The following is a 20,485-nucleotide window of genomic DNA, read 5'->3' as shown; positions in this document are numbered from 1 at the left end:
TTAAGCGAAGGGGCCATCTTTCAAGCAGTCTGTAAACAAGTGTCAGTGTTGCTAAACAAAGTTACCAACTGCATTGTTTGATTTCAGACGTAAATTCGATTGGATTTTTCAGGTATGAGTAATTGTCACGTTTTGCACGTAGGCATCAAACGATGCATAAATCATGTTATGGGTTACAAAATATTACAGGGACTAGCGCAACTCCACAGTAGATAGCATATCCAGTCTCTGAATCCCAAACTGGGCGCACAAGACGCAGTGACCTCATTCTCATACACTAATAGACGAATACAGCAACTGCAAATGTGCTTCCAATTTGGATATAAGATAGGGATAAGAAACAGTTTCTCAACTCATAATATTGGCATGCATATCGACATTATCCCAAACCATATGACACGTACACTGTACAGTATCTTTTTAGCCATAGGAAAGGGACGCGGATAATGAGATGACACCCATTAGATCGACCAAGATACTGTCCCTTTTCTCTAGACAGAATAAATCAGTGTAACATACCAGCTATATAGTTAAATTTTCTATAATTATCACAGTGGGACATCATGTGATCATTCAAGATATATGAAGGTCTGTGTTTGTTGTTTCTCTAACAGGGAAGGAAAAATGCAACCATGCTGACAGAACGCTGGCTATAGTTGGTAAGAAGAAACATAGCAATATTATAGGTGGAGTCATGAAGGTGATGAGTCTGTATACATCTAACTAAATGAAAATGCAACTACCAGACTGTGACTCGAACCAGGGACCTTCAAACTCTAGACGGACATGTAACCATTTGAGCCTGTGTTCACCCCAGTCCTATTCAGTCACATCTCCCAGACTTGGCGCCTCTCCCCTTTCAACAAATTCTTTGAACCCAAAGACACATGAGACCCTTTACCACCTCTGTGGGTATTTAAGTTGGACACCAAATGTGATAGATGAAAATGTGTTGACCAGACGGTGAGACCGTGACGTCTTGAATCAGGATTTTTAAACTCCAGAATGCTACTGCATTCAGCCCAGTCCAGTTCTGCTACATTTCTCAAAGTGGTTAAGGTGTCACGACACTTTATCACTATATAGCCCTCCACTTCTGGGTTGCGAGTTCGAAACCTACGTGGGGCAGTTGCCATGTACTGACCGTAGGCCGGTGGTTTTTCTGCGGGTACTCCAGCTTTCCTCCACTTCAAAAAACCTGGCATGTCCTTAAATGACCTTGACTGTTAATAGGACGTTAAACAAAACAAACCAAACCAAACCAAACTGCTACATTTCGCTGCCTATCTGAGTGAGTGAGTTCTACACATCACCAGCTGTCAAACTTTCAGTAATTGCATCAAATTAACTGTGTATTTCTTTGGACAGAAATATTTCACAGCAACAAAGGGTTCTGTGGAATGCATCAATCAAATTCTTTAGAATTGAATCATAACACATAGGCAATGATTTGCAAAATGTACCTTAAATATTTAAAATCTTTACCGTTTTCACATCCGATCATATTCCATGGGGTCACTTACCCAAATAGGATGTTAAACTAAAACAAACCAAAAACAGAGCTGATCCAAAAAAGTTCATCTATCTAGAGATCGGAGGCCAACGGTTCAAGTCAGAGTGTAGTCATTCTTATTGTCCTGTTACATTTGGTGTTAATATCCATAAACAATCAACCCAGTCTGTCTACTTTCCTTTCTCTTTCAAAAAAGTCTTTGATCATACAGGCATATGTGTATGTAACCCTGGTAAATACTAGCCGCAATATACCGCTCGGCTAGTGAGATCTTCTCTTTAGCCCGATCGGTTGAGCGTAAAACTAGTAAGCCATAGGTCCCAGGTTCGATCCCTAGCGGAGGCAGATTTAAATTTAATTAATCATGCGCTCTGTTACATGTATAACATCCAATACTGTGTTGTTACAATTGACAATTTCTATGATTTTATTTCTTTCAGTACTGACTAACTGTAAAACTACCAATACTCACAAGTTTGAGGTCATGATGATGGAGGAATCTTCAGATGAATCAGCAGAGATAATAACTAAGGAAGAAGCTGAACTTGCTTCCAGGATGCAGGAGGACACACAGACTCTTGGTGTGTAGACATTAAACTAATCATCAATATAGCATTTGTGGATATTATAATAGAGTAGTGGTACAGCTTTTAGTTTGGAATCATTTGCTTCAATTCTACTAGGAATCACAATGTTTCTGTTATTATCGGTGTGTATTCATTTCAGATGAACTGGTCTCTAAACCTGACCCATCAATCCAGTCACCAGGGGGAGCTAGTTTTGGAGTCAGTCCCCCTGCTCCATTGCCAGCATTCATGAATGTCAGCTCTAATGATTCATCACAAACACCAAGTGTAGGTCTAGTATTGGATAATATTACTGACAACATAATGCATATACCCTGGTCATTATAGTGTAGATCTGACAGATGTGTAGCCGTACATTACACACCTTTAAAATTTCACCAAGAGGGGAAATGTGGCACAATTTGAAAGCGATTACAGACTTACTGTATTTGCCGTAATTAGCACAAAGGGCACTTAAAAGTGGTTACAGAGGGGGTGCTTTATTATGTAGTGCTGCAATGATACGCATCCCTCACGATATGATGCGTATCACGATATGATACATATTACGGTACATTTATTTCGCAAATAATCAATGAAATATATCAAACACCATCTGTTTCTGTTACGCGAAACCCACAATGTTTCCAAGTATTTGATTCAATGAAGCAGGTGGTTCTTTCAATTCTAAGCAGTCACTCGATGAAAGTGCTGGTTTTGGAAAATACTAATTACCATGCAGAAAACTGGAAACAGCCTGACCCGGAAAACTGTGGAAGTACCGTGATGCAAAAAAAAATAATGTTAAATGATTAGGAGGGTGTTTGTATAATTTCAATTTCTTCGCCAGAAAGGGGAGGGGCTCTTATTCCTCTTAAGAGAGTAGAAAATTCAGTATGTTTTTTGTTTATTGTTGCCCAATGTGTTGGACCAAAGTTTTTTGCGTTTGTATTTAAAGTGTACCCAGAACGAAAACGATATTCAAATATGTTATTCTATGTAACCACTTAAGAAGAATGTCGCAAACCGCATCAAAATCGGTTGGCTGAGTGCCGAGATATCGCACATCAAAGTACGCATTTTGCACCTGTTGGTCGACTGCTAATCAGCATATCTGTCAGTCACGCTGATTTGGAACTCTTCAGTCTATGACGTCAGAGGTTTAACAGAGTAACTGAAATAGTGGTGAGCAGTATAGATGACAGTGTGAACAGTAGCAACACAGACATGTCTGAATACGATCTGGACATGAGTTTTGAGGTTGATGACTTTGGCAAATATTGACGACAAGAAGTCGGAATCCAACAATATGATATTATATCAGTTTGAGCTTTTAGAAAATTAAATTTTATAGTGAAGTGGACTCTGAAAATGACCACTTGGGTAACACACACATAATCCGAAAATCACAAATAGCGGTATTTCTGCAAGTGGATTTGCAACGTATCCATTGCTTTTTTTTTGGCTAGTAAGAATTCAAATTCTACAGCATTAATAAACTTCTATTACTAGAAGTATTATAACCAAAATCAATATTGGTATGCAACAAACCATGCCCTTATGATAAAGGATATGATGTAAGTCATTACATGTTACAAAAGTCTTATTATTATAGAATATTATTCAAATGTTATACGTGTTATATACGACCAGTTAAAATAGAAAAATATTCAAATTTTACATGTTATATACAACCCGTTATAAATTTATAATAGAAAATTAGTAAGATGATACTGGTTATATTTGGTCCATTATAAAAGAAAATTAGAAAGATATTACATGTTATTTACGGCCCGTTATAATAGAAAATTAGTAAGATGTTACATGCTATATACGGCCCGTTATAACAGAAAATTATACAGACCCGTGTACGTTCGCAGTTCCGATTTAAGCGTAGCGTTTCCGTAGCATTACCGTACCATTTCCGTAGCATTACCGTAGCATAACCGTACCATTTCCGTAGCATTTCCGTACCATTTCCGTACCATTTCCGTACCGTTTGCGTCCACTCACCGTAGCATTACCGTAGCATTTGCGTTTACCTATTTTCACTCACAGTTCGTCTCATAACCGTTCGGTAGAAAATTTTGCGGAATGTGTATTTTTGATCGAAACGAAATTTAGTTAAATATACTTACCGAACGTCAAAAAAGAAATGTAGCGACAGCAAATAATTTTATACATGTAAGGAGGTGAGAATTACATAGATACGGCTATAAATCTGTTTGTATCTTCGTATAGAAAAAATAACACTCTCACAAAAAACAAGTCAAGTCACATGGTCCATCGATCTTAGTGTAATAAAAAATGGCGGATCCTAGTAGTAGTCGACGCATTACGATGGAAACCATGCAAGATGAAGATCGTGTTAAATAAACAATATTACCTTTACTGTGCTATAGTCTAACCTTTAAAACAGTTTCATATAATATGCACTGGTCAGGCTACATGTATAGGGTACAAATGCTCCAGACAGTATCACACAGGTAAACTAGGGTAGTTAGACTTAATTGTCAGCAATGATACAAACAACACAGCATGTTGTATACAGGTAAACTAATTAAGGTAAGGCATTTTGTGGACCAAGTGATATAGGTGTGAAAGGTAGAACAATAAGAGATAATTATAGCCTACAGGTAAGGCTATAGACTGATTCATAAAACGTACAACTTTAATGAGAATGTCATCGTGATCTTTGGAGTTATTCATTATTTATTTCAATTTTAAAACCCAAAGGTCTAATCACAGAATTGATAACAAATTGATAAAATCAGAGACGTATATATTACATGTGATATATATATATATATATGTCTTTGATAAAGTATAACAAGAGTAAATTAATTACATAGTAAGAGCAAATACGGTATATAAAGTGCATACACATGTGAAATAGAACTGATGTCCAAAATAGAAATCATCCAGACAATCAAGTAAGTCTTGTTATGAACAGTAAACAAGAGACCTAATTCTGAAAACAAATCTTCGTTCGACATAAATCTCTCAAGTGAAACGTTAACAAACTGTCGGGAACATGACGAAGGTAGTTAAAATTAATTAGGACTCTTTTAAGAACATTACAATTTCTTACAATAATCCAGCATTTACAGGGATAAAGCAAGGTTGAGATACTCGACCTAGTCAAAAAAAAGATGTGGAACTAAAAAGTAGTATCTTGTAAAAGTTCGATCAAGCAGACTATGTACAGATTTGAATAAAAATATATGTATCAATGCCTTCATACCAGACTAGCTAAGTTGAATTGTGTACAAATTTACATGTAATATAGACTATTATCGTTTAATTTTGATTTAAAACATAGAAATAAAAAAAATTATAAAATAAAAAATAAAACCTGTACAACTTCAATCTGGTGTACGAGTGTTTCTTGCTATGGTGACCATATTTCAGAGCAGTAATCTAACTGACTGCACTAATGTACAGAGAGCGAATAACATTTTGAAAATCCAAATATGTAGATTGGCATGACCTTACCAACCACTTATCTAACATGAAATAAAAAGTTAAGATTCGGAGTGAGCCATACACCCAAGTCTTTAGCATGTGTTTCTTTCTTTAGAGATTCCTCACCCAAGCTGTCGGGATACTCAGTTGTATATCTTTTGTTGCTAAACGTTATATAACAATTTTTTTTTTTATATAAAACGTACATTTTAAAGTTTTACACCCGTCGTAGACTCTGTCAATATCGGATATGAGTCTTAAATATAACGTGCTGCTTTACAAAATTTACCATCATCGGCAAAAAGGAAAGTTTTGAAAAAAAAAAAAAAATGTAAAAGAGAGGGTGAATCATTTGAGTCATCATTTTATAAGTCATATTCAATTTGACATTTTTATATTTTCTCTCATGAAAGTAAGAACAGGCTACTGCTATAGTTTAAACTCACTCAGGTGTAAAATTTGACATGTTGACCTGATAATACAGGTAAATTTCTATCTGTTGGCTCAGTGAGAATGAGCCATAATAGGACCCCGGGGGTTAATTGGGGACAGGTCACCTGGCCAGGTATACCATGTGCCAGACACAAAAGAGCTAGACTGATCAGCATCTTACAGGTAAGGTGTGATAGGATGCATGTCCTCAAGGCTGTAGGGTTGCATATTGCGCCCAGTTGGCCATTGGCAACAGGCTTTTCCCAGATGTTTGGCTTCAATGTAATGTACATGTAGCCTGGACATGTACATTTATTTGTACATGTCTCAAGATCTGTCGACAGAACATACAATGTATAAATCATATAGATGACATGTACTGTAAAAGAAACTTTCAAGTTTCGAATAACAATGTAAAAGCCAAAACTTTAGTGAATTAACATTCAATAAAAATTTAAAATATTAATATTTTGTCCGACAAAATATTTACATGAAGTACATGTACACCTGAGTCAGCCATTATTAGGCCTCTGACACAAACTGATGTGTTTTAATAGACGCATGTAAATGATTAAAATGATCGCATACAACATCAAAATTAATTTCAAAGGTAGATTCTTCACTCTACACTGTTGAAGTCTTTATATATTGAAACAATGTATTACCTGGTTATGTCCTTTGTGACAATAAGTTAAAAAAAAAAAAAAAAACAGTCGTGAACTAATTATCGTGCACTCCTCACTTCTCCTTGGGTGCAAAGGTTAACTGATTGTCACTCAACTGAAGGTTAGATCACAACACAAGTCCATTAATAAAGATTTTCAGAGTGTTATCCATTATCACGTAAACACACAGAGTCCGCTCCATTGCAGACGTGTGATATACACGTATCTGATTGCACATGTACATTGTATATTCTTAAGTATATAATTATTGATGTCTTGTTTTTAGTTTTTATCCCTTCCCTGCCAGAGTTTCCTCTGATCCGACATCAGACTTTTAAACAAATCGTCAATGCATACACACCAGTAATATGTACCAGTGATTGTTATATATAGACTTGCCAGACATGTACATGTACTTGACTTAATTGTCCCCCTAACCTGTTGCCATGGGTACTAATCCCCCTCCCCACCACCGTCAACTTCACCTGATGACCATGGATATACACTTGATTAGGAGTCATCGGGCTCAGGTGTGTAAGTCATCACCACACCTGGTCAGTTTCTCCTTTTTACAATTAGCCCTATACGGGGTCTATTCATAGCCTGGTCAATCTGCGTTCAGAAATCTTGATCTGTTTACCTGTACCTAAATTAACACTTTGATACAAGTTTTTCAATTCAATTAGTTGATTTCTTAAACCTTACGGTTTATCAGTACAAATGCAGTGAATAAATGCAGTGAAAATATAGATAAATACATAAAAACAAAACAATAAAGTTCGGACACACGGAGACAACACATACGCGACCGCAGCGCTAGTGTAGAGAGTGATTTTATTTAAAAATTAGATGCTATCGTCTTTTGTTGTCGAGAATAATCAATTTTCCTAAATTTGAAAGATCCTTATATGACCTTAATATTTCCGGTTTCTAAAAGTTGTACAGTTTTTGCATACGGAGGTTTTCTATAGTAGTACAATTTGATAAAACGTTCTTCCACTTCCCGATACAACATTCACTCCATCAAACACCATTGCACTGTCGTTTCTACGTGTTCGCTTCGTCTAGGATCCGCTTTTTATAAGAACCAGATAATTTATTCAGAAACGGTCGATTATTTGTGAGCGTCAACCGTAGCATTTCCGTAGCATTACCGTAGCATTTCCGTAGCACTTCCGTAGCATTACCGTAGCATTTCCGTACCATTTCCGTAGCATTACCGTACCACTTCCGTAGCATTACCGTACCATTTCCGTAGCACTTCCGTAGCGTTTGCGTTTAAGACGTAACAGCGAACGTACACGGGTCTGTATATCCCGGGTTTTGATAGCACTTGTTATTAACTTATTCACAAATATAACTCAAAAAGTTTATTCAGCACTTATATGATTGTTGTCTAATTCGCATTAATTGCAGACACGTGTTCACGTTTATTTCTATATATTTCCTATATGGCGGCTCTGATCCCGTTAAACCTGTGATGTCACAGGTCAGAGGTCACCGTAACGAGGTCAACGGCTTTGGGCTTCAGGTGTGTTTTCGAGGAAAATCACAATTACTCTAAAACTAAAGTCGCTATAAAAGTCGGACTTTCAGCATTTTTAGTTTCATCCAAAATTACATTTTTTAAGCTTAACATAGCAAATCGTTCCGGGTACACTTTAAATATAGGCAGACATAAGGATATTTCATTTTTTGGAGAGTCTATAGAGCCTGTATTAAATTCCTAACTCAAGTGTTAACAAGTCTGCCTGAAAGAATACATTTAAAAAATGGACAAACTGTTTTATAGTCATTAACAAAGAACCCTTGTAATTTCAGACAGGAATACAGAGCATTGCTAGTGGAGTGCCACAACAGTAAGTAAATGTAGATTTAGTTTATATATGTATCGATCTTAACGATACAGAATTATATATTTTGCATGTAGCTTCCTTGGATAACGCTCTACCAAGTTTGTTTAAATGGATGACCTTTGACCTACTGTCAAGGTCACAGGGGTCAAATAGCTTGAATCTTCAAACAACTTCTTCTCAATAACCAAGAGGCCCAGGGACTTGATATTAGGCCTGTAGCATGCTGGGGTGAAGGGCTACGAAGTTTGTTCAAATGAATGACATTGATCTTCATTCAAGGTCACATCGATCATATAGGCTAAAATCTTTAAAAAAAACTTCTCAATAACCAAGAGGCCCAGGAATTTGTTATTGGTCACCTAGCATGCTTGGGTGAAGGGCTACAAAGTTTGTTCAAATGAATGACCTTGACCTACTTTCAAGGTCACAGGGGTCAAATAGGCTGAGATGTTTAAATGGCTTCTTCTCAATAACCAAGAGTGCAAGGGAGTTGATATTAGGCCTGAAGCATGCTGGGGTGAACAGCTACTAACTTTGTTCAAATGGATGACCTTCACCTACATTCAAGGTCACAGGGGTTGAGTAGGCTGAAATGTTTAAACGACTTCTTCTCTTTAACCAAAAGTGCCAGGGAGTTGATATTGCGTATTTAGTATGCTGGGGTGAAGGGCTACCTAGTTTGTTTAAATGGATGACCTTGACCTGCTTTCAAGTTCTCGGGGGTCATATAGGCTAAAATCTTCAAACAACTTCTTCTCAGTAAACAGGAGTGCTAGGGACTTGATATTAGGCCTGTATCATGCTTGGTTGAAGTGCTACCAATTATGTTCAAATGAATGACCTTGAGCTTCATTCAAGGTAACATTGGTCAAATAGGTTAAATTCTTCAAACAACTTCATCTCAATAACCAAGAGGCTCAGGGGCTTGATATTGAACCTGTAGCAATGCTTGGGTGAAGAGCTACCAAGTTTGTTCAAATGACTGACCTTGACCTACATTAAAGATCACAGGGGTCAAGTAGGCTTAAATCTTTAAACAATTATTTTTTGATAGCAAGAGACTGTTATGTGATATTAGGTCAATAGTATGCTGGAATGAAGGAATAGAAAATCTATTGACATGAATAATCCTAGCCTACTATGATATTTGAATAAAGTGGTAATCAGCAAAGTATTTTCAGAAATGACCTAGATATACTTCAAAGTTGCTGTAGAGCCATGTGAGCAATTCAGGCCCATTTGGCCTCTTGTTGCATCTTTCTGATCTCGAACCAAGAAATGCCCCTTTAATTACTTGCTATAGTAGTATGATGCACTCAAGGTAGTCAGATGACCGTTAAGGCCGGTTGGGCCTCTTGTTACTCTAATTACTTTGCAATCTGTGATGCGGACTATTGAATCCATCCTAATTCCAACCACAGAACTGCATGGACATGGGTCAATAAAAGTTGTTCTTTTTTGCTTCAGAAAATTCCAGTTACGTCAGTATTGTTGGAACAACATGAAAAATTAATAATTTGACAGTATTAAAATCATATTGAAATACATAAAATTGAATTAAATTTTCATGTGACTGCAGTAAAATTGATTTAGAATATGTTATTGAAATTGAATTTCTAATCAACTGGTTGTTTTTGATATCTAATTATTTTTTCCTAATAGCAAAGTGATATTTTTACACTGTAGTTGATCAGTGTTAGGTAAAATGGTTCTCCTCAATATTAGAGTGAAACCCTTCTACATCAAGCAACTGCAGCTTTTTCTCTTCATTAGGCTATGTTAAATCCTTTACTGCTAACAAACTTGTAATGTACTAGAATTCAGTATCTAACCCTGCCATTCCATGTTAAAATATCTCCACTGTTTTCACATCGTTGTAGATTGATTGTTTTTTTTGTCCAGGTTAACCACATCCAGTCCATCACCTGTCACAGTTACACAGGTATCAGCTCCAGGTAAGGAGAAAACTGTTGTTTTTGAGATAGTTACAGGTATCAGCTCCAGGTATTAAGGAGAAAACTGTTGTTTTTGAGATAGTTACAGGTATCAGTTATTGATTTTTTAAATCTGTTAAAGCTAAAATATTCAACTCATCTGTGTGCTTTGACTCTACCCAATTATCTAATCATAAGATCACAGTGTAATCACATCATGTTTTTTGAGTGAATGTCAGAAGTACTGCATGTACATCAAATAAAAATATATATATCTGGGGATGAAAAATATGATGAATAAGGATGTCAAACCAATTGGTTTTTAATGACCGGTTTGTCAGAAAATTTTCCGACCGAGTAACCAGTCAATCGGTTAGCCCAACAATAGGCTAGTAGGTCCTAGCTGGTAAAAATTATAACACACAACCAACAAGAAAGTTTATATATAATAACTGTAATATTCCAATGTAATAACTGATATGAAAGTCCTATATAATTACTTACATCCAACATTCAAATATTGTGTAAGTAAGTACTTTTTACAAATAACAGAGTTAAGCAGAGAACTTTAGTCAGAACCAGTGATCTCTTTCTTAATTACTATTCCACTTTTATTGATCAATTGGCTTCAGATAACCTGAGGCTCCTCTTGGGGAATGTAAATTACCGGTATACATGTTATACATGTATCATACTGAGTAACAGGTTAATTAACTGCTGACAACCCTAAGAATGAATAATAAGAAAACATGGCCGATGTCCACTGTAGTCAGTTTTATTTCATGGCAAAGACAGTGATAACTCTAGCCTCATCTCAGAACAGAAACAACGGGGCTCCGACACCTTAACGTGACACAGCAATTTGATTTCACAGTTTTTTCATCGCAAGTGTGAATATATCTTTTTTATGTGAGGAATAGAGAGCAGGCTGTGAACACCACCAGTTATAGAATCAATAAGTGAATTGCCAACCCCTAGAGAGGTCAACATGGATATTTCAATTTGAAAGATAAACTTTGAAAAAAAAACATTATATCCACCTGGTATTTTCACCAACAATTGTTTTACCATTTTACCGCTAACATAATTGAAGGAAGAGCATTCAAATCATAAAAAAATACAAAATAGGATTTTGTGTTGCAATGATCAGTAAATTGAATAATTAAAATACCAAATAAAAAAAAGAGAAAAGAGGAATACTGGACTAATTCAAACAATAAAGATACAATATATACATACATTTCTGATTTAAGTAGTGATGACAATAAAAGTTCACCAAATCTTATAGATTTTGATAATAAATATCATAACCAACATTCTCTCTTATCCCTTGGACTTGAAAGTTTGTTATTTACTAAAGCAACAGAATTGATAGTTTAAAATTAATTGATTTTGGTATTTACATTGTAAAAAACTTTAAATATCTTGTGTGTCTTTTGTATAATTACTGAGTATTAACTATGCTGGCAGCTCCAGTGGCAACACCATATGAAGTAAGCACACAGATTCCTGCGGAGATGGTCCCTGACTCACCATCCGACATTCCAGGGGGCAGCACTGGGCTGTTTGGCTGGTTCTCTGGAAACAGAATAGTATCAAAAGTCATGGAGAAAACTAAGGTATTATTTTATAAAGATCAACCCACATTATCATCATTGACTTATCAATAAAAAAACTACGGGTTCTGGTTTGCTGTAGGTCAGAATCTCAGGTGACTTATTACAATTCTCATTTGTCCATTGTCGAGAGTCACTTGTCATCCGTCATCCATCCATAAACCATTTACATTTACGACTTCTTCTCAATAACCAAGAAGTCCAGGGTCAATTTTCATCAAAAATGCCCTGAAAATTCACTGCCAGTTTACAAGGTTTAACCAGACTCATATTGAATTTAATGTTGTGATTTTAAGCATTCCTTTTCTTTGCCTTCCCGGAAGCAACCAGTACGTCTGATCGACTGGGGCTTTTGATGTGTGGCATTGATGGCCTGTCTGCTAATGCTTGCATGACATATATTCTGTGACTTATTTACATATAGAGAGTTGAGCACCGAATTAGAGATTCCACGCAATCAGTGGGTGGTTTACTGGGTTTAATTGCAATTATAAAAACCTACAGTATTGATTAATTCTCATATTATATCATCAAATCATTGTATATCTTTTTGTATTTTTTTTCATAGCTTATATGTTATGAAAACTCATTGACCTCTTGTATTTGTAGAATTCTGTGGAAAGTATGATAACCACTCTAGACCCAGGAATGAAAGAAGTTATTCGTAAGTTTAATTGCTATATCTTATTGAAAATTTTGTGAAATATATCTACTGGTGTGTTATTTCTCCCATACCTGTAGATGTACCGTTTGAATAATTTCTGTAATGATATATTTGCGTATAATCTATTTATCACACAACATTTAAATGTCCAGACTGCTGTCTATCCATGTATCTGTATAAACAATTAAGGTTTAAAGTGGAACAAATCACAATTTTATTACCCATATGCTATATTTAAATCATGATGACTAGAAATATACGGGATTGATACTTAAAAAGTTATTTAATAGAAGGACGAACTAAAGAGAGAATTTCTGCGATTTGTTTTGTAGGATCTGGAGGAGATGTTGTAGTAGTGGTTACGTCAACAAAAGAAACTAAAGTTGGAGCAGTACGAGAGGCATTCCAGACAGTGTTTGGGCGTGCAACAGTCCTAGGAATGGTAAATTCCCAAGATACATTAAATTATTTTATTGTGATCCCTAAATATTCCCAAAACTCATTTGTAGGGCATTCCTTTCTAGCTCATTTGATTTGTAAAAACATTTCATGCTTTTTGAAAATCAGGAACCTCAACGGTTTGTTTTGATGTTGTAGGAAAGTCAAGCTAACACGGCTGCCCAACCTGTAGGCTTTACAGCTGGTCTCAAAGGAGCGGAGGAACGGATACAGAACATACGTCATAAAGGATCACTGCCAGAAGGTCACCCCATAGTGTCTGTGGAGGGGTTTATTGTAGAGATGTTACCTGACAGGTCAGTGTTAAATGTGATATTATGATTTGTCAGAATAAAGTGTGATGTTGGGATTGGTCAGTTGGTCCGACAGATAAGTAAAATGCTGAAATTTGTCTGTCAAATAATGTCATTACACATAAAGTGATCAACAAGCATAATGCTGGTTTACACTTGGTCATGAGTTCCGTTGCTATGCATTGAAAATTTTGGAAGAGGTTGTGAAGTCTGTAGGAGTTCTAAACAAATTTTGTCATATGATAAAGTAATATCCATCTCATATTACAACAAAGTTACTCTAAAATATTGCCACTGGAACATGCATTATATGATAAAAACAAAACTAAATTTTCCTAACATAATTGTAAATGAAAATTTAACATGAATACATCAATATAAAGGAATACGTTACTGGTATATTGGTTGGTGTGTAACCCATTTGAAATGGAAAGGTGTCTTTGTTTCAATGTTACAGGTGGTATGAGATCAGCTGTCTACTTCTTCAGGATCCTTCCCAGCACATAGAACTGCAGATGTTTTCTCAACCAACACCAATCCCTGCAGAATACATCCTGAAAGCACAAGATGCCACACCCTCAGACTACCCTCAACGTTGGTCGGGCCTCAAAGTGACCATTGGTCAAGTGATTGAACAGTCTCAACCTCACATTGGACATGCAGATTGGCAGAATGCTCTCGTTGGTGTCAGTAGGCGTGAATCATTATTGATGGCAGCAAAATCCCTTGCCTATATGTATAAAGAAAGACTACCGACATCATTTGTTTCCTGAGAGATCTGTGTACATTTTAGGTGTTGACATTAAGGCCTTTTCGGTTGGTCTTGCCGTATGATAGGAGATTCCAAACATTAACTGTGATCCTGTGCTATTCTCGGTTGTAAATAATCTGGTATGAGAGGTGATTTCTGTGTGAGGAACCAGGTATATTAGCTCTGAATATATATATTTTTTAGAGATTCATACATAAAAAAAACTCAGTATGAAAGTGTGTGTGGTTCATCCTGTACAAGTCCACTTGCCATGATATTACATTAGTTATTACATTGTACTCTGTTGGATATGGGGCTTTAATCTTGTGGAGAGTGACCTGGTATTACATGTTGACCTTCTGTTAGCCTTTCCTTTTCTTTTTTGTTCTGTGCTACATTGTCCTCTGTCGTTGATTTTATGTTGTTTTCATCTCATCATATCTTGTGGGATTCCTTTCAGTCAATAGATCACATGGAAAAGCGCAGACATTGTATATATAGCTAATCAGAGGGTTTATTAAATAGACCAGTTTCTTAGCTTACATACAATTGGAGTGGGGTCTCTATTATGCATGTGTAGAATAGCTGATGTCTTGTGTAAGAAATAGACTCTGACTGCTATGTATCAACTGCTGGTTGTTAACAAGGATTGTAACAAATGTACTAGGGTGGTGCAGTCCCTGCCAACATACTACACTCGACTTTCACCTAGATCCAATATCGAAAGGTATGGGGTGATCTGCTGACAATGTGGGGTTTTCTCTGGATTCCTCCCACAGTAAGACCCCTCGCACGCTTCCATCCGGGCCAACAAGAGTGATTAATGTAAACGGTGATTCACAATTGTTGTAAAATAAATAAAGTTAAATTTTATGAGACACAACTGAATAGAAAGTATGGTACTTCATGTCTTTCTGTCATACTTCCTGTACAATGTTTCCTTTGTCTTTAGTAGGGCTTGTTAATAATTTGTTTGTGACTGATCAGATGAAAAAACATATGCCTTTGATTTTAATTGTTGAAGTTTTTTTCACTATTTCTCTGGAGGTAAACTTGTACATATTCAATTTTGGGACTGATCAGAAGGATAAAAGTACAGTGACATTTTGTCAATATCACCTGTTTGGAACAGGTGAGAGGAAAGGGGAGAAAGATCTAGCAAACATTGTACAGATGTGGGCACAGAGATCCACCTGGGATCTCTGGTATTAACGTTTATTTATTGACAATAAAAATAGCCTGTGTTTAGTAGTCTGTTGATTTTCATTGTCGATAATAATATCATTTGTTACACTTCAGCTAATTTATTTTCTGTTAGGGCAGGGTTTCAATCATCCCATACCTTGGTATTCAATTTTGTTGATCTACAATATAGCAACATTATTATCAACAAATTAGCCAAACTTAATATCATTAAGAAACAATAAAATTATGTGCATGATTATTCATCTAAATAAATGAAGAATGATGATATCTTGACTGAGTTAGTATTTCAGTGATCCAAAGACACAGTAAATGTGACCTATACTACAGTATGTTTATGGGAAATTGTTTTATTTATTAAAACTGTTGGATCTTAGATATTTCTTACCAAAACATTTTTTGCTTTAATTGATGTTTCTATAATAATGTGTAATGCAAAAACGTATGAAACTTCAATCTTAATTCGTATATTATGTGAAAAATGTGAACTTTGTTAAAAATTAGTGGGTACTTATTATCGGTTCAACAAAAAGTCGAATGATACTCTGCCCGCACTGGTGAACTTGAACTGACCCGATAGCTGCATGTGTGAACCTGATGAGTGAGGCAAGTTGTCAACAAAAACCACAAGGCCGTGGTCGTAGCAGTCAATAGAGGACTAAATTCTATTTGATATTTTCGTTGTTGACAAAGCTCCTTCTTTGTCATATGCCTATCTGATTTTCTAAATACATTGTATATTGACACGAAACAATGCAGAAAAAAGAACAAGTTGTATACAAGAAAAATCAGGAAACCCGAGTACCTTTTGTAGCACATGTACATCTGGAACACCTCAGTATCTGTCATTCAGAAATAACAAACACCATATCATATGTATTTGTCAGTTGAAGATTTTAGCAGATAATCGAGTGAACAGATTTCCCATCGTTTCATGATAAGCACTGAAATAATTGTATAAAGCACATTTTGGTGTAAATTACCCATACACTCGTGGTCACCTCTGAGGTTATGCATAGTCTAGCTAACAATTTTACGTTGGTGCTTTGACTTCTGGGATATCATTTATTGATAATCAATTAGCTTTGATTTTCATTAGGCAGAAAAATATCAATATTTCGTCAATTACGATAACGTGAACGGAAATAAATTACTGTAAGGTATTTCTTTATTCATTTATTCAACCTGAAAGAGTTTGTGTAATAGACAGTTTCTATGCATTACTGTAGGGCAGTCTAAGTAGGCAAAGCTTTCAATACCCCCACACAACCAACTCTGTACAACTTTATTACCACATACTTGATACTCCAGCTTGCCACGACAAGGGGTGAAGAGAGAAAAAGAGAACATAACTCCTCGAGTATTGAGGATGCTATTACCACTGTCTATAATATTCTTGACAATAATAGCTGTTAGTTTTACACAATATCATTATTTCAAAACTTATATTACAAAGTGTATATGAATTTCATCATGTTATTACACATTTCAGTCTGACAAAATACTGTTTACACAAATGTTTACAAATAGTCTTGGCTATATGGTAAACATTGTCTTGCTTTTCTTAACATTTCAAAAAAGATTTATATTACTTGTCACAAACAGTTTCACATGCCAGAAGCTCACTAAGATGAAAATTTCTCGTCGATCTTCTATGAAATGGAAACATGTTAACTTCTTAATAGTGACCTCTACCTTGGTGATTTGACTTTGACTTAGCACACCTTGGTGATTTGACATCTTGACCTAGCACACCTTGGTGATTTGACATCTTGACCTAGCACACCCTGGTGATTTGACCTTGACTGAGCACACCTTGGTGATTTGACCTTGACTTAGCACATGTTGGTGATTTGACCTTGACTTGGTACACCTTGGTGATTAGACCATGATTAAGCACGCCTTGGTGATTTGACTTTGACCTAGCAAACCTTGGTGATTTGACCTTGACTTAGCACAACTTGGTGATTTGATCTTGACTTAACACACCTTGCATATTTGATTTTGACCTAGCAAACCTTGGTGATTTGACCTTGACCTAGCAAACCTTGGTGATTTGACCTTGACTTAGCACATGTTGGTGATTTGACATTGACTTAGCACATGTTGGTGATTTGACATTGACTTAGTACACCTTGGTGATTAGACCATGATTAAGCACACCTTAGTGATGTGACCTTGACTTAGCATACCTTGGTGATTTGACATGGCACACCTTGGTGATTTGACCTTAACTTACTTCACCTTGGTGATTTGACAATGATTTAGCACACCTGGGTGATTTAACCTTGACTTAGCACACCTTGGTGATTTATCCTTGACTTAGCACACCTTGGTGATTTGACTTTGACCTAGCACACCTTGGGGATTTGATCTTGACTTTAGCACACCTGATTTAAACAATAACAATGTATTACAGTGATTTGACCTTGAATTAACACACCTTAATGATTTGACTTACCACACCTTGGTGATTTGACCTTGACTTAGCACACCATGGTGAATTGATCTTGACTTAGCACACCTTGGTGATTTAACCTTGACTTAGCATACATTAGTGAATCGACCTTAGCTGAGCACATTAGCACACCTTGGCGATTTGACCTTGTCTAGCACACCATGGTGAATTGATCTTGACTTAGCACACCTTGGTGATTTGACCTTGACTTAGCACAACATGGTGATTTGATCTTGACTGAGTATACCTCGGTGATTTGACTTTGACTTAGCACACCTTGGTGATTTGACCTTGACTTAGCTAACTTTGATGATTTGACCTTGACTTTGGCACTCCTTATTCCAAACACAACTTGTTGGAGTGGCAATATAACCATTTGTTACATTAATCATTCAACCTGTTCTTAGCACACTTTAGTAATTTGACCTTGACCTTGCACATCTGATTCCAAACAAAACTTGTTTTGGTGGCAATATAACAATGTGTTGCTGAATATATTATACTAGTAACAGGTTAATAAAGTGTTTGATCCATCCAGTCCTCATAGTCTGACGAAGATACAATCATAAAGGAACAGTCTAGAATGCTGAGTCACTGAATTAAATCAATATATTCACTATACAGACACACGCATCGTGTGTAACAGAAGATCAATCAGTTAAGATACATTTTGTATGACAGATAAATACACAAGATTAAAACTTACCAAGCTATTTTACCTAGTCCAGAGGGGAGTAGGTGTTAGGATTTGGGGTTTATTGGTTCATTTTGATCTTGTACACTATTTCTACAAGGTACATGTCAAAATGTGATTGGCTTATCTCTTTCATATGAGCATTTTATTCGTTTACATATTTTATGTAATTGTTATATGTCGATGTACAAAGTGTATATATATACCAGGATCTGCTGAACAAGGAGGAAAACTAATGCCCCCTGGTTTTACAGGAAGAGGACTACTAATGAAATAAAAAAAAAACCAACACATTAGTGCAGTATAAGTGCTTTATATCTGGCAGAACTGGAATGGGCTGTACATCAGTTGCCAGGTAAACATAAATAGTAGTGTCCCTATATAGTATGGAGGTCCTGGGTTCGAGTCCTGGTCTGTTCGTTGCATTTTTAGGTCATCTGACCCAAAGGGTCAGGATGACCTATAGCCATCGTGTTCCGTCCGTCGTCGTCCGCCGTGCATAAGACTTTTTCTTTCAAAACGCTACTCCTCCTTAACCCTTGTGTGGATTACTTCCAAATTTGGTTTGAAGCATCATTGGGGGAGAGCAATCATATTTTATATAAATGAGGCTGGTCTTACCCCTGGGGACCGAGGGGTGGGGCCCGAAAAGGGGAACTTTGGTGAATTTTTGCTATAAAATCCTACTCCTCCTTTACGCTTGGGTGGATTACTTCCAAATTTGGTTTCAAGCATCATTGGGGGAGGGCAATCATATTTTATATAAATGAGACTGGTGTGAGCCCTGGGGCCAGAGGGGCGGGACCCCAAATAGGGAACTTTGGTATATTTTTGCTATAAAATCCTACTCCTCCTTTGCCACTGGTGGAAAATAGGTGTTGTTCATGAAAACCCATGATTGCACAATTACGTTACAAAATGGCCTTCGTGGCTGCCATGTCAAAGTTTTTACAAGTCCAAAAAATAACAACACTTTGTTTGACTTCCCTTTCTTAAAATCCTCACAAATTTCAAGCTCAATGGCATCAGTGGAACTGGAGAAGTATTTTAAAATGTGATTTTCAAGATGGCTGCCATGGGGGCCATCTTTGATTTCGGACCGACCGAAAAAATAACAACACTTGGTCAGGACCATCTCAGGTAGGACTTGAAAAGAAGTTTGAAATATGAAATGTTTCCGCACAATGGATGAAGAGAGATTCTAAAGAATTTGCTTTATTTCTCCTATTGCTCCCCCCCCCCCCCCCCCACCCCCCCATCCCCTTCAGGTGGCCTGAACCACTGTTTATTGTTTATGCAAAATTGATTACCCTTCAGCCCAGAATGCTTCATACAAATAATGGAATAAATCCTTTCATTCCTATTTCAGATGAGAGATTTTAAAGAATTTGCTGTACAAAAATGTATTTCCCCAATTGGGCCCCATCCCTCAGGCCCCTTGGTGGCAAAATATAGACCAAATCCTTTCATTCTTACAGAAGGATGATAAAGAATCCACTGATCCACTATTTATACAAAATTGGATTTCCATCCCCAATGATGCTCCAATTTGATTAAATCCACTCAGTTGTTTGTGACTAATAGCAATTTATAGAAAAGTTGACACTGTCACCACTGGAAAGCTGATGTCAAGCAGGGAGCAGTGAATTGCAATTTCAGGGAATTCTGTTTTATGGGTCAGGAAACATAACCTATAAATGACCTCCCTTGGAAAATTTAGATATGGTCTATGTGTGGCATATGTGGATACTGTTTTATATGATCACATTTGTTGTAAGGTCATCAAAAACAAACTGAAAAAATGTAGATACAGTTGTGTACCATGAAATCAAAAATTTGTGATTCATATAAATAGTCCCAAATACTTCTCAGCTGGGGCAATTGAGTTCGTGGTTGTAAAAAAAATGAAACACTCA

At 36.4% G+C, this 20,485-nt stretch overlaps 1 protein-coding gene across 3 annotated transcripts; it reads left to right on the top strand.

Moving 5' to 3' along the window:
- On the top strand, positions 1 to 15,685 carry LOC117334810 (protein PRRC1-like). 3 transcript variants are annotated; one of them, XM_033894619.1, is made up of 11 exons: positions 1 to 112; positions 615 to 659; positions 1,954 to 2,094; positions 2,240 to 2,367; positions 8,463 to 8,500; positions 10,400 to 10,452; positions 11,902 to 12,050; positions 12,657 to 12,711; positions 13,044 to 13,153; positions 13,309 to 13,466; positions 13,921 to 15,685. In XM_033894619.1, exons 3-11 carry the CDS (start codon positions 1,998 to 2,000, stop codon positions 14,234 to 14,236), a joined length of 1,104 nt encoding a protein of 367 aa, XP_033750510.1. In that variant the 5' UTR covers positions 1 to 112; positions 615 to 659; positions 1,954 to 1,997; the 3' UTR covers positions 14,237 to 15,685. The 3 variants fall into 3 exon arrangements, with proteins under 3 accessions (XP_033750510.1, XP_033750508.1, XP_033750511.1); XM_033894617.1 differs by lacking the exon at positions 615 to 659; XM_033894620.1 differs by lacking the exons at positions 1 to 112; positions 615 to 659; positions 1,954 to 2,094; positions 2,240 to 2,367 and adding an exon at positions 8,074 to 8,172.
- Positions 15,686 to 20,485: the final 4,800 nt, after the last annotated feature.

The sequence above is a fragment of the Pecten maximus genome, chromosome 9, assembly GCF_902652985.1.
Source record: "Pecten maximus chromosome 9, xPecMax1.1, whole genome shotgun sequence".
Taxonomy (NCBI): domain Eukaryota; kingdom Metazoa; phylum Mollusca; class Bivalvia; order Pectinida; family Pectinidae; genus Pecten; species Pecten maximus.
Note: the sequence above shows the minus strand (reverse complement) of the source record. Positions and strands in the feature narration are given on the sequence as shown.

Coding starts and splice junctions, on each gene's coding strand:
- LOC117334810 (XM_033894617.1), top strand. CDS start 1,998: ATGATGATGGAGGAATCTTCAGATGAATCAGCAGAGATAATAACTAAG. Junction 2,368..8,462: donor ATTCATCACAAACACCAAGT/GTAGGTCTAGTA, acceptor TTGTAATTTCAG/ACAGGAATACAGAGCATTGC. Junction 12,051..12,656: donor AAGTCATGGAGAAAACTAAG/GTATTATTTTAT, acceptor TTGTATTTGTAG/AATTCTGTGGAAAGTATGAT.